The sequence below is a fragment of the Rhagoletis pomonella genome, unplaced genomic scaffold, assembly GCF_013731165.1.
Source record: "Rhagoletis pomonella isolate Grant_MI unplaced genomic scaffold, Rhpom_1.0 Rhpom_scaffold_00005, whole genome shotgun sequence".
NCBI classification, from domain to species: domain Eukaryota; kingdom Metazoa; phylum Arthropoda; class Insecta; order Diptera; family Tephritidae; genus Rhagoletis; species Rhagoletis pomonella.
In genome coordinates, this window is record NW_023458559.1 from 71,991,254 (window position 1) to 72,005,320 (window position 14,067).

Sequence of the window (14,067 nt, forward strand, 5' to 3'; positions counted from 1 at the left end):
TTAGGTACCAACTTAATTTTGACTTTGGAGATACACACCAATATTTTCCAGTGGAGCATCGACATATGTCTACTTGTTGCAAGTCCGGTAGGAAGCGGTACAAATATAAAAAATCGTGTGATCGATGAAATTTCTGTGGGTGGTTCTAGTGTTTATCGTGAATATTGGCGTGAGTCAAAAACTGTCGATATCTTTGGAAATAATGCAGGTCCAAAAATAACCATTAAATACCAAGATTTTTATTTTTAGATCCTTACAAAATAGTATTTTTTTTATTTTTATTTTTTAATCAAGCATAATCGCAAGATTTTTATTGTATTTTACGATAAAAAAATAATCGTTTTTTTGAATTTATATTTTTTTCGATTATTTTTGACCGCTATGAAGACTGAATTTTTATGGCTAAATTTTGTAGGATCTAAAAAAAAAATGAATAAATGTGATCTTAGCCGTTATGATATGATCGAAATATAATAATCCAAAAATAACGATAATTTTTTGTTCCATAAAAATCAAAAACTGACAATTAGATTTGATCGGAAAAGGATAAATCCAATTTTAACGCTTAAATTATGATTTTGTTTATAAAGATGATAACCGTCACGATCACTAAATTTTTTAGAGAAATGAGAAAACGCGCGGAAAATGTTACAGTTATGTAAATTTTAAACTTATCAGTAGATATCGCGAACCTATCACGGAAATATCCTTTTCGTGCCATCAGTACATTACAGTCCATATCTGTTACATTACGTAGACCGCTGTATTGGCGATAACAGACCCTAAATAACTAACAGTACATTACCATGAATGTTTCCCACGTTGACAACATTTTGCATTTGCATTTGAATATAACTGCAGAATATTACCGAAAAATCAAAAAAGCATTCTCAAGCCAGTCGAACAGTCTTGAACAGACTGACATAAAAACAACTACATAACTATGAATATAAGAAATATAATCCGGTATGCTCTTTAGGAACTCTACAAGAAAAATTTGTGTACATACATAGATACTTATAAATAAAATATTTACATATTTTCTATCAACTGCCGTCCAATAGAACCCCTGTTAACGCCGCACAACCAGAAAGACAACTGTTAATTCCCAACTGCAAATTTCATAACAGAGCAAACCATTAACAACTAACAGTAAATGTAAATGTAAAAGAATCAAAGATCAATGCTGCGCAACAGCTTGGTGCTGGAAACGTCGCTGTTACCATCGCTGCCGCAATCACAACTGCGCTGCAGTCGCTTACGTTGCTGCTGCTCTTTATGCTGCGATCGCTGCTGCTGCCACAACATGCAGACATACATCCAGCCTCAGAGCTCATCCGCTCACCTGGTGGCAACATTTGGTACGGTGGTTGTTTGTATTGTGTCAAGTCGTTTGTTTCTTCCAACTAGGTACACATGTCTCTGTCTCTGCTTACTGACTGACTCTTGAGTGTGCGCCAGTCACTCTTTTGACTGCTTTTAGAGTTGACTTCAGTGCTAGCTAAGTTTGCTTATAGGGCGTAGTAGTAGTAGATGGCAGGCGGCAGACGAGCGTACCTAGTACAAAACGTGTATCCGAATAAAAATATGCTTCTTGTAAGACATTGAAACATACTTCAGCTCAGTTGTCTGCCAGTTGTCGAAGCGTAGAAAACGTGCAACGCGCGAAGTAAGAGCGACGTAAAACAACAAAAATAAAAAAACGGGTAAACAACTCTGAAGACCAGTTTCATTTTTGAGTTGTTTTTAAGCGAGGAACTAACTAAGAAGAAGAGTTATTGCGTTGAAGCGCATAGCAAATTAACTCTTTTTTTTTGTATTTTTTGTAAAACAATTCGATATGGACTTGTGATCAAAGTCTTTAAAGGAGTGAAGAAAGAGTTTACACGAGTAATAAAAATTAATGTGACAATATAATTAAAGAAAAAAAGTGCCGCCGCAACAAATGACAAGCAACTACGCTTTGCAGAAAAAGTACTTTTACTATATATTTTATTGAAAATTGTGCAATAAAAACTGTTGTTTTCTGAGGAATACATTCAACTACGCCAAGTGCTAATACGCGTTCAAGAAAAATCTGTTTATTCTTCGGAAAATTTAAAAAGTTTATATTAAAACAAAGGTAGCAAAAAAAAACACGAAAGCTGATCAGTGGGTGTTGCAAGTGGATACAGCTTACAGAGTATACAGTTTCAAGATTTTTCTCAAACAAGGAAACTAAAGAATTAAAACCAAAAGGTGAGTTTTATTACAAAATAAGAAATAAAGTAGGACGTATTCGCATGCAGGTTTAGTTTTTTGACGATTATGTTTGATTAAAATAATTAAAAAATAAATCGTCATGCGATGAATTAAAATTAAAATATTGGTATGAAATTTTCGGTGCCTGATAGTTAACCGATTTATAAAAAAATACTTTCGAATGTTTTTTCTAACACTGAATATTTCTTCTTTAAACCTTTATGAAATATATAATTCAAGTCTCGAAAATCATAATGAAGACTTAATAAATTTTTCAGGGAAGACTCAAAAATAAATTTTATTCTGGGCTAATTTATGGGGACTAAAAATTTAACTAAAAATTAAAGCTCATCTGTATTAAAAATTAATTTTTTATCAATAAAATATTTGTTGCTTTTTTAGCAGGATTCAAGATCAAATTCACTACCTTGCAAAAAAAAATATCAGAACTATGTTCAGGTTTAGAACTTTCCCGCCATTTGCAGATGACTTTGATAAGCGCAAGCCAAATTAAACAGTTCTCTCAGAGCGTGTGTGAATAGCTCGTAAACGTTTTTTTTTGTGCAAAAAGTCCAAGACTTTATATATATATGTAAAATGGTAATCGTCATGTTCAGCGCGGGATCGCAGGGATGGGATGGGAACACTGGGGCTGGCGTTTATGAACCTAGATTTAAAAAGAGCGTCTCAATGAGCGTAAATCCAAAAATTTTCCAGGCGGAAATTTTCGAAATTGAGCAGAGTTACCTAGTGGTTAGTTCTGGACCATGAGGGCTTCGATAGCAACGAAAGTGCTGACACTCCCAGCAAAATGCCGTTCCAAACGGAGCCTGATCGGACCTCAGCCTTTCTGTGTGAAATTTTCGAAATTGAGCAGAGTTACCTAGTGGTTGGTTCTGGACCATGAGGGCTTCGATAGCAACGAAAGTGCTGACACTCCCAGCAAAATGCGGCAAAAACGGCAGAGCTCCTAAGGGGATGGGAGCCCACTGTCTTACGTTGGTTGGCTATAATTTTCGATAAACTTTTTCATGCTTGATGGTAGCGTAAGCATATGTAGATCTCTTAAAATCGGTATCTTGATTATTAGTTGCTTGATAATTTAATAACATATCTATGTATGTACATATTTGTGAGAGATATTTTTCTGTTACGATATCTCCTTTAACATTTTATCAAATTTAATGAATGATATCTCATGTTGGAGGGGAGAAACACACGTACATGCGAAAAATAGTCACGTTGTTTAAATTTGATCATTTGTTGGGTGTTTTAGAGAGCTGAAAGCACTGTATCCGGTAAAAAAAGCGCCACATCTCTCATAATACTTCCCCAAATTGAATGACTAAAACACTGTTTTGAAGTATAGTTTCACGGCTTGAGTAAAAAGTAAAAAATCTTATTTATGGTCCAATTTGCTTGAAATTTGGTAAGTAGGTGGCCTTTTTCCTGGGTTAATATATATCATCATTTTTTCCGGTAAGTGGACCAGAGAGAGATCGGAAAATTCTCATTTAAGGTGCGAATTCCTAGGGGCCAATGTATTCGGTAAAACCGTAATTATCGTATGCTTGATATTTGGCGCGTAAGTAGATTTTTGCCTAGATTGGCGTATCGGATCCTTTTTTCCGATAGGTGGGCCAGGGACCGATGTATTCGAAAAAAGCTTCCTTATTGTACATTGAATAGAATTGAATGGTTGTTTTTCAGATCGAAAGGTATTTTAAGGCGCCGCAAAACATGCGGGTATTGGCTATTTATCTATACTTATTATATTAACTAATTAAATAAAGAGAAATACCTACTTTTTATAAGAGGTGATCCCACAAACGGCTGTTATGGTGGTTATAGGCTGATAATAATTTTGATATATCATGGCATCACCCATACAAATCGAATTTTTCATACCGTATATCTCTAGATATATTTGTAGTAGAGTCCTGGAACTTGGTATGTAGATATTTGAATTAATCCCATACTCATGAACAAAAGTGGGGGCTATTGGAAAGAGAGCATGTCACCTTCCAGACATACAGAACCTTTACCTATCTGTATAGACATAAACAATTCTTCGGTACGTGTGTTTGTGAGTGAAAAGATGTTAGTGAACTTTTTTTTTGTAGGGTCAATATACGAATACAATTGCAAGATAATTATGATATTTTGTTTGAAATAAGTCTATTATTATGTATATTAGATTTATGTGGACCATAGATACTCCCCAATTTTGAAAGTTCCACCAACTGTACTATACAGAATCAAGGACGATTCACCATTGAACCGGATCATTGTTGCCGCAAGAACTTCTTCACGAACATAACGCTTTCATTTGGTTATTTAAGAGAGAAATGGAGGATATGCCCTCTGATGATCGCAAAACCCAACACAAAGGTTAATTGTCGGTGAAAATGTTGGACCGAATGTTTCAATAAAAAATTAATTTTGGGCGGGACGAGGTTCGCCTGGTCTTCTAGTTATTTAAAATCTTAAATTTGCTTAAAGAAAACAATCGATCGTAAGTAGGTAAGCAGGTTTCTCGAACTCCTAATATTTATTATTCAAATACTTATATTTCAAGCAAATATTATTTAACCTGCCCCGGCTAGTTGATAAATGATAAATTGTTGCACAACTAGTTACTTCACTTCGTATTTAGTGCTTTCCCTTTTACGTCCTCATATTTGGCCTTTAACTTCTACGCCAATTATACTTAAACTATACAAATTTCAATTGTCTCTTTTTAACACTTGCGGTTTCATGGTTTCATACACTGTGAGCTGTATGTCATTTACACTAATCCCATTTTCTTCTCAAAACTAGAGCAACTTAGTTGCAAAAAACAGGTAACTGTCATGGGAATGCATTATGGTTTTTAGCATTGCATAACATAAGATTTGTAGAGGTTGGCTAGTTTAATTATGACTTCTTGTGCGGTAGAAAATTGAATACAATCTGAGCAGAACCATAACCAAAGGTATATGAACATATGTACACACATACATGTACGTATGTACCATGTATATATGTGGTATTTACATAGCTCAGGCTCAAGAAATCTGCATTGGTTTGAGTGAGGGAAAAATTTTGTAAAACTATTTTTTTTGAGGTTTAAGATACGGTGCAAAAATGTTGAGGGCAATCCAAAATTTCAAACAAAACTAAGTAAGTTTTTAAAAAGCTCTAAAGTAATTTTATAAAACCGTTGCTGCATAGGTGATTATTTTTAACACTTCTTGTTTATATGTATCTGAAATTTAGTATCGAAGCTATTCAGTATTTGTATACTTTTTTAACTATTTAAAATTTTGCTTGCCTAAGAAATTGTGTTACAATCCCTTTCACTACTACTGTTGGACATGCGATCTTTAAGTAAAATCAAAACTAGTGGGCGTAACATTTACAGCTGTTATTAAAAAAATCGCTATTTAACAATCGTTTTTTGACTTTTATTTAATTACTCCTTCAATAACCGTTATTTCTGCCTTCTATTTTATAAATCCAAAATAACAATTATTTTAGATCTTAATCTAAATAAAATGCAAATAACAGTTATTTTCGATTTTTAAATTATATGTCTTAAATAACAGTTATCGAAGGCTTTAATTTATAAAAGTCATAAATAAAAATCAGTCACTGACCTTTATTTTTTAAATCATACATATAAAAGTCATTTGTATAAGTAGTAGTAAACTTTTGTTTCCCAAGACCTTCTTAACAGCGAAAAATGTCAATGACTTTTATACGAATGATTTAAAAAAATAAAAGTCGGTGACTGATTTTTATTGATGACTTTTACAAAAAGTCTTCGATAACTGTTATCTGCGACATACAAAGGAAAAAGTAAAAAATAATTGTTATTTTGAATTTATAATATAAAAAAATAATTGTTATATTTTTAAATGTTGCTTAAAAATTGCAAATAAAATTTTTGTTTCAAATTTAGTTCTCGGTGAAAAAACAAATCGATTGGTATGTATCACTTAGTTGTAGCACATTTCCTTGATAGTGAATTTTTCCATGACAGTTTTCATCAATAACTGTTATGTTCGGTCCCTGATCAAAACTAAAAAAGGTGCTCACCGTTCACAAGCAACATTGTTCCTGAAATATTTGCAATTTTCACGCTTATCTCTAATTCTACGAAAAGTCACGCTCTAGCAAATAAGAAAAATATTTCTTAAACATTGCACTTAAAAAACAAAGATTGCAAAAAACTCTAAATAAACAAGAAAACAAATGAGAAATTCGCAACAGTTTACTATGTAGAAGATCGATGGCAAGAAGAAGGTGTCTTCAAAAACAGAAATTTCAGTGCAGATAATATTAGCCAAAAAACTAACGCAGTACCACATTTTTTAATGACCAAACACCCGCTGAGTGACGTTCAAAATAATGCACACGCTTCAAGGTTACGTCAACGTCAAATGACCAGGAATGAAGCGTGCAAAATGGCTAAAAAAGATATTAAGTAGAAGGTAGTGATGACAGCAACCAAGGTGGGCATGATTTATGAGCGTCTACATGTATGTATGTAACCAGTTAAAGCATGAACGGAAAATTGCAAAAATTTACAAAATATCCGTTTGCTGGTTTGCAGGCGAAAATTGCTGCTATTTTGCATTTTTTGTGAAAGTTATCAGGCGCATTTTTGATGAAGTTGTCAAGTATATCGCTAGGAAATAAGCAATAGGAGTGGAACTGCTAGCTATAACCATGTATTGTTTAGCGTTGTGAAGCGTTTAAGCGTAGTATTATATAATTTCCTCCAACAACAATCGCTACAGAAAAGCATCACTCTCAACCAACATAACAAATAATTATGCATAAGCTTGAACTGACTGCCTGCCTAAATGGCTAGTTGAAAGAATGAATATCTAGAACTAGATGAGTGCTCTTTCAAATATCATACCTGCCGCCGGCTATTCAAACGCATTTTTTTTGCATACATTTTTCATGGCTACTCATTTCAAGTTATTGTTTGCAAAGTTCTCAGCTTAGGTAGCAAATTGCGCGGTCTTTAGAGTAAGGCATTTATACACAAACACCAACACATATTCTACGTCATATTTCTTGCATCGATAATTTGCACGGCCTCTCCTTTCGCAGTAGCTGTGTATACACTCCTTTTTGAGGATCGCCTATAAAAAACGGACGAGTTAAGCATATGCAGCATTTATGCGACAAACGTCAGTGGTAACGGAACAACGATAGGAGCGAAAGAAAAAAAGTAGAAAACACTTTCAGCGTATTTAGTGAAGCGAAACAAAGTTTTAAAGTGTAAGAAATTAGTGTATCAATAGATGGCTGAGATGATGGATGTGTGCATACCCGAAGTGGGCCTAAATATGGTTAGTTAGATTGCAAAGAAAAAACTGCGTCAGACCTAAGTAAATTAGTGCGAAAAAGCTGTTGTGAAAGTCGTGTCCCAAAATTCATGATCTAACATTACATAAATTTGAAAGATTAAAACTAGAATTACACTCAACTAAAAGTCGACAACTTTATGGAATGGAAAACACTCCGCTAAAATTTCATAATTTGTTTAACTTTAAATAAATACAATAAAATATAATTCGTTCATATATCTAAAAGTATTAAAAAAATTTTATTATCTTTCCACTGACTAATCACTGATTATTATTTTTTTTTTTTTACAGATGAATCAAACATGCAAAGTTTGCGGAGAACCAGCTGCCGGATTTCACTTTGGCGCATTCACATGTGAGGGCTGCAAAGTAAGTGTTGAACAAAAATTTTTTAAGAGGTTGAAAATGTAAATTTTTTCAGACAGCTACTGCAATTTACTTCCGAGTAAATTTAAAGCCCATTCAATTTGAATTCAAAGTGACTTCGGTTGAAATTCACACGAAAGTGAATTACAGAACCTGTCTGAAAACTCGAAAAAATTCGGTTATTTTATAGAGCAAGTCCAACACCAAAAAAAAAAATTATCGAAAGAAATTTAAAACAAAAAAAAAACCTAAAAGAAAGAAGTTCGAAAAAATTTCGATATTTAAAAAAGCGGTTAATTTTTAGAAATTACATTCGAAAAAAAATTGGATAAAACGAAAACGAAAATTTTTTAAATTTCAAAATAATCAACATCAAAAATCGAAAAATTCGGTTAATTTTTAGAAACTATATTTGAAGAAAACTTATAGAAAAAAATGCAAAAAAAAACGAAAACCAAAATTTTTTTGAAGTTTGAAATATTTAACTTCAAAAATTTCGTTATTGCAAAAACCGATTTCGAAAAAACTAGATTTTAGAATTTTCGATATCTATATAATACGTATATCGAATATCGAAAATCCAGTTTACAATGGAAACAATCGAGTTCTTTTAATATCGAAACTAATCGAGTTCGAAAAAATTAGAATTATTCCAAAAAAAGTCAATTCGATAAAACATTTTTGTGTTCGAAGTATTAACAAAAACCAGTTAAGAAACTGGGTTTGAAAAATTCTGCAAGGCCAACAATGCGAAAATTTTTTGCCTGTTTTGCAGAAAAAAAATACCGACGACAACGTATATTTTTCAAAATTAACTAATCAATTCCCTTTCTCTTCTTCTCTCTCTCTTTATAGTCCTTTTTCGGCCGCTCGTACAACAATCTCTCCTCGATTAGCGAATGCAAGAACAGCGGTAAATGCGTCATCGACAAGAAAAATCGTACCACCTGCAAGGCTTGCCGCCTACGCAAATGCTACGCAGTTGGCATGTCGAAGGGTGGTTCCCGCTATGGTCGCCGCTCTAATTGGTTCAAGATCCACTGCTTGCTGCAGGAACAACAACAGCAGGCCATCGATGCTGCGAACAAAGCCGCAGCTGCTGTTGCCGGCGGTAATCCAGCCGCGAATCCAAATGCCGGCGGCTATGGCGATATGGCCAGCGCCGCCGCCGCTGCTGCCAAACAACATATGCAATCGCTCAACCCACACATGGCTGCCGCTGGTGGCTTGCTCGGCTATCCTGGCTACCATTTGCCCGACATGATGGCTCAAGCAGCACCTTTCATGTCTGCCGCGCGTCACCCGGCCGCCGACGCTGCTGGCTCGTTGCCTTTCTTCAGCATGATGAGCTCGCTGCCGAGCATGGGCGCAGCGCAGTCTGCCTTCCAGTTGCCACCACATTTGCTCTTCCCAGCCGCTGCTGCTGCGGCTGCTTATCATCCAAATGCCGCCGCCGCCGCTGCAGCGGCCGCTGATGCCGCTTATCGTTCGGAAATGTACAAGCATCGTCAGTCTGTAGATTCAGCTGCCTCCGCTGATTCGGCGCATCGTTACTCACCGCAAATTGCCGCCGCCGCCGCCGCCGCTGCGGCTACAGCAGCTGCAGAGCAGCAAATGCGCGAGCAACAAGAAGCCGCGCGTCATTCACCGGAGTTGTGCGTTGGGGGCGGTGATGAGAATGAGGACGATGAACTGGATGTGCATTCGCCTTCACCAGCATTATCATCTACACAACGCTCCAGCGAGCAGCGTGTGCACCACCAAGTACAGCAAGAGCGCCAACAAAAACAGTTGCACCCCCACACCCACACCCACCCCCACCCCCACCAAATACACAGTCCCATTGCGATACGCGCCACACCACACACCATCCCCACGCTCAGCAGTCCACCACTCTCCGTACCGGTGCCAACATCAGCGCTCACGCCCAACTCAGTCAATTCCCCAACACACCAGCCAAGCTCACCAACACCAACTGCTAGCGCCATCGCTGAATCTGCCGCGCTCTCCTTTGCCGCCAAAATGCAGTCACTCTCACCAGTCTCGGTCTGTTCCATTGGCGCTGAAAGCACCAGCGCTGCAAGTACACAGCCGCAGAATGCCAGCGATGTCGCTGACGCGCAGGATTGCCCCATGGATCTCAGCATGAAGGCGGTCAGCTCCATATCACGCGCCTCCACGCACAGCTGCAACACCAGCAGCGGCAGTGGCGACTGCGATATGCATTGCGAATCGAGCGAAGAGGAGGCAACGGCGGTTGATGTGCGTCGCAAATTCTTTCACTTCAACAGTGAACACTGCGAATCGGATGCCTCGTCGGATGCCAGCGGCGTCGCTGTGGGTAAGCGGCAGAAATTGATCGATGAAGGCTACAGCTCAGTGGGTTATGCATCGTCGCATGGTTCCGCGGTGTCAACGGCGTCAGCGACAAGCTTGCATGGCATCTTTGTATGCGTCTAAAGTAGACGTTGGCGCCGGCGCTCAGCTGAGACTTGTAGTAGGCGCTGTGGGAGGAGTTCACTCGCTGCCAATAAAGCAATAATTTGATTGTTGCTGTTGTTCGTTTGTACGTTCATGCTGGTTTTTGTGGGCTTTGATCGACGCAACTGTAAAAAATGCAAATAAGCGCACATATGCATGTGCACACACACATACAGTTATATATGTAGCTTGCTAATGCGCTCTCCTGCCGCTCTTCGATCGAATTCACACGCCTACATATGCTCACGCTCATCTAACGGTCATAGAAGCTTACCATAATGTATTAGATGGAGATTTCGAGGCACACACATACACACACACACCTCCTCTCTTTCGTTTTGTTGCGGGCATATTGTATTTTAATTGGGCTTTAGCCTGCGACAAATACAAGTTGAAGCGAGATGGCAATACCGTGCAAACAAACGATGGAAAAAGCAGCAATAAATGAGCGTAAGACGGCAACTATTCATCAAAGCAATACAAACATATGTACATGCATGCGTATGTGTTTATCCAGATCCAAATATTCGAATGTAATTGATTTTAATCGCGATTTAGTCGCATTTAGTCTATTTTAATTTAATTAATGCAAATGCAAATGCAAATATTTTAAATAGTTACGTAAGGTTTTAGTAGAAAATGGGAAAATTATTTATAACAACAAAGTGGCGCAGATTTGTATGAGTGTTTGTTAAATAATATGGAAAGTCGAAAAAAGGAAAAAACATGATTTAGCTGCACCATCAATTATTTGTAAATTTATAGTATTACACTAATTCTGTAAAATTGGATTTTTCTGTTTTATGAAGTCTCTTATATAGGTATGTACTCTTTATTTTCACTTGTAAATAGCTTACAAAAATTTAAAAATTATATCCTTTAATTTTAGCTCAAATATTGCACAAATCCAAATATTTTGTTTTTAGTGTCTTAGCATAATATTAGATAGATTTGAGTTTGTTTGATTATTATTGCGTTGAGCTAAAATAAGTAATTTTAAGAAAATTTTAAAACAGTAATAAAGAAACCTTAAAATAAAAAATAATATTCGTGTCTGTCTTTCAAGTGGGAAAAATTTGGGTTTGCGGTGAGGTATAAATGAAGGATGTCTAATTAAAAGAAATTCTCGCTTTTATTTAATTTAATTTAATTTAATTTAATTTAATTTAATTTAATTTAATTTAATTTAATTTTATTTTATTTTATTTTATTTTATTTTATTAGATTTTATTTTATTTTATTTTATTTTATTTTATTTTATTTTATTTTATTTTATTTTAGATATTTTATTTTTTTAATTTGTGTTAGTTTTTAATTTATTTTAGTCAAGAGGATATCAGCTCTTACTGACTATTAAAATAATACAGGTCAACAACTAAAAAAAAAAATGTGTCGAGATGTCATTAGTTATTTTATATTAGGTGTGCATTGGCAACACCAAAAATATTTTTTATTTACTACGTGTAGTTTTGAATTTAAGGTAAGTTTTGTCTATAATTAAATTGTTTCTGATATCACATATAATATACAGAATTATTTCTTCTGAAGAATTTAAAAAAATTCACTTGGCACCTTTTCACCCGTAGGTGATGCAATGATTTGATAAGGTGTCTAGAATTATCTAAATAAACTCCGGAAGTATTGGCTTCTAGATTAAAGGAAAAAATCTTCTTTGCACTCAAGAGAGCTCGTCCTGCCACAGTTTTCTCATTTGAAAAATGATATTTTTTTTTGGCACAGATGTCAAGCAATTATTCTGGAAATTGTTTTTGTAGATGGTTTTAATGAAGCCTTATGCGATCTTTTTCAAAAATTGGCAAAGTTTTTCTTTTGTAATTAGAAAATTTCCTCGTCTTTGCAAAGGAAAGATAAAAACGAGCATTTTCGATGGCTAAAAAGGATGTTTTTTTTTTACCAAAATCAATGAACGAGGAACACGTAGGTTGTTCTGGGTTTTTATGAAGTTACTAAAAACTGTTTGGGAAATTATAAGAAATCGTGCATAATAATAATGCACTACCTCCAAGGAGAGAAGTTTCACCAGGATGGGATGGTCATATGCTGGTTGAATACCGCTAGGGGTCGCAATGTGATATTACCACCACACCTCATTGCGGAAAGTCGCGAAAGTTTTTATCCCCATAATAGTTTAAAATGTGGAGTTTTTGGTACAACTTTGTGTTTTTCTGTTCAAATCATTATTTAAAAAATACGCCTAGGAAATGCATACTTTTCTATTTATGTAATCTTAGTTAAAAATAATTATAGCTCTTTGGCACCAAAATCATTGCAGACCAATGTCATACTTGAATTTGTTTCTAAGGGCCGTTAACTTAGCTATTTTAAAGCACATCAAGAAATTTGTTTTTTTTTCAACTTGAAATGGCCTTGACCCTATGCGCCTAATTAAGGGTTAACTTTCTTTAAACTACGCTGCTGTTGAAAGTGAGTACCCCATAAATTTTTGGCATTTGCGCAGCCTTCCGACCAGTTTAAATAATTTGTGCATTTATTTGGATTCGAGGAGGTACGACCACAAAATGAAATCTCTATTGGAAATTTTGCTTTATTAGATTCAATTGGATCTCACCGCTGGACAAAATCTACTCACATCAGCTTTGAAATTGCAGGATCCCAAGCTATAAACATTCATTCCAAGCCCTGATTGAAGTCTTTGAGGGAGGTGTACAAAGATACAAATAACTTAGATTTTAAACTGCCCCCAAATGAACACTACTTTTTTTTTAAGAGTTCCACAGATAATTGCAGGTGATCTCGTTTCTTTCTGAATTTTTTAACCATGAACACATAATCAATTGCAAATAAAAGAATGTACATACTTTACATATATCACGCGCAATATTACTCACTAAATATCCCTTTAAATTTTTTATATCAAACTTTTCTCAATCACGATATCGATTGTCGAACAGAATTAATACAAAAGACTTAAGCAGCGAACTTGCTAATACCGTCATGCGGCTTGCCAATATAAAGTAAACCAAAAGGAGTTATAAATTACCTACCAATACACTTTGCTACAAAAACTTCAGAAAAATGCACGCACAGTTAATTTGTTGTTGTGGTAGTGGTGGTTGTTGAGGTGGTGAGTGTTGCCGCAAGCGCAGAACAAGTGCACGCCAAAGCCTGTTTAAGAATAAATATTTAATGGCACAGCCATGGCCATTATCGCGCGCGCATTATTTGTGTTACAGTTGCTGCTGTCCGCCCCATTGCTGTAGCGATTTGCCATGCACGTGTTCGCCTGCGCAAATGCTTTTCATTTTTATTTTTGCAGTTTGTAGCGGTAGTGGCTGCTGCTTACGTCGTCGTCGCTGTTATTCCTCAATGTTGTGACGCGCCAATACTCTTTCACAGCTTAATGAAGCGATTAAAATTCCACAACGCAACACGAATGACTTTTATATGTGTTAATATTAAGTTTATGATTTGAAGCAGCACGTGGTTGTTTTGGGCAGCAAGCAGCTTAAAGCAGCGTTCCAATATCTCACGCTAAAAGGAGTCAATGAGCAGCTGCGCATTGGTTAACAATTTGCTTTAGTTATTTTTTGTTCACTTTGTAAAAGTGTATCGTGCGCGAATTTATTCCTCC

At 35.8% G+C, this 14,067-nt stretch overlaps 1 protein-coding gene across 1 annotated transcript; it reads left to right on the forward strand.

The window, feature by feature from the left end:
- The first annotated feature begins 1,547 nt into the window (after positions 1-1,547).
- Positions 1,548-11,349, forward strand: LOC118739967 (zygotic gap protein knirps-like). The gene is made up of 3 exons (XM_036471470.1): positions 1,548-2,238; positions 7,899-7,976; positions 8,829-11,349. Exons 2-3 carry the CDS (start codon positions 7,899-7,901, stop codon positions 10,431-10,433), a joined length of 1,683 nt encoding a protein of 560 aa, XP_036327363.1. The 5' UTR covers positions 1,548-2,238; the 3' UTR covers positions 10,434-11,349.
- Positions 11,350-14,067: the final 2,718 nt, after the last annotated feature.

Excerpts from the sequence above, each read along its gene's own strand:
- LOC118739967 (XM_036471470.1), top strand. The coding sequence starts at position 7,899 with ATGAATCAAACATGCAAAGTTTGCGGAGAACCAGCTGCCGGATTTCAC. Across the intron at positions 7,977-8,828 it reads TCACATGTGAGGGCTGCAAA|TCCTTTTTCGGCCGCTCGTA; the intron begins GTAAGTGTTGAA and ends CTCTCTTTATAG.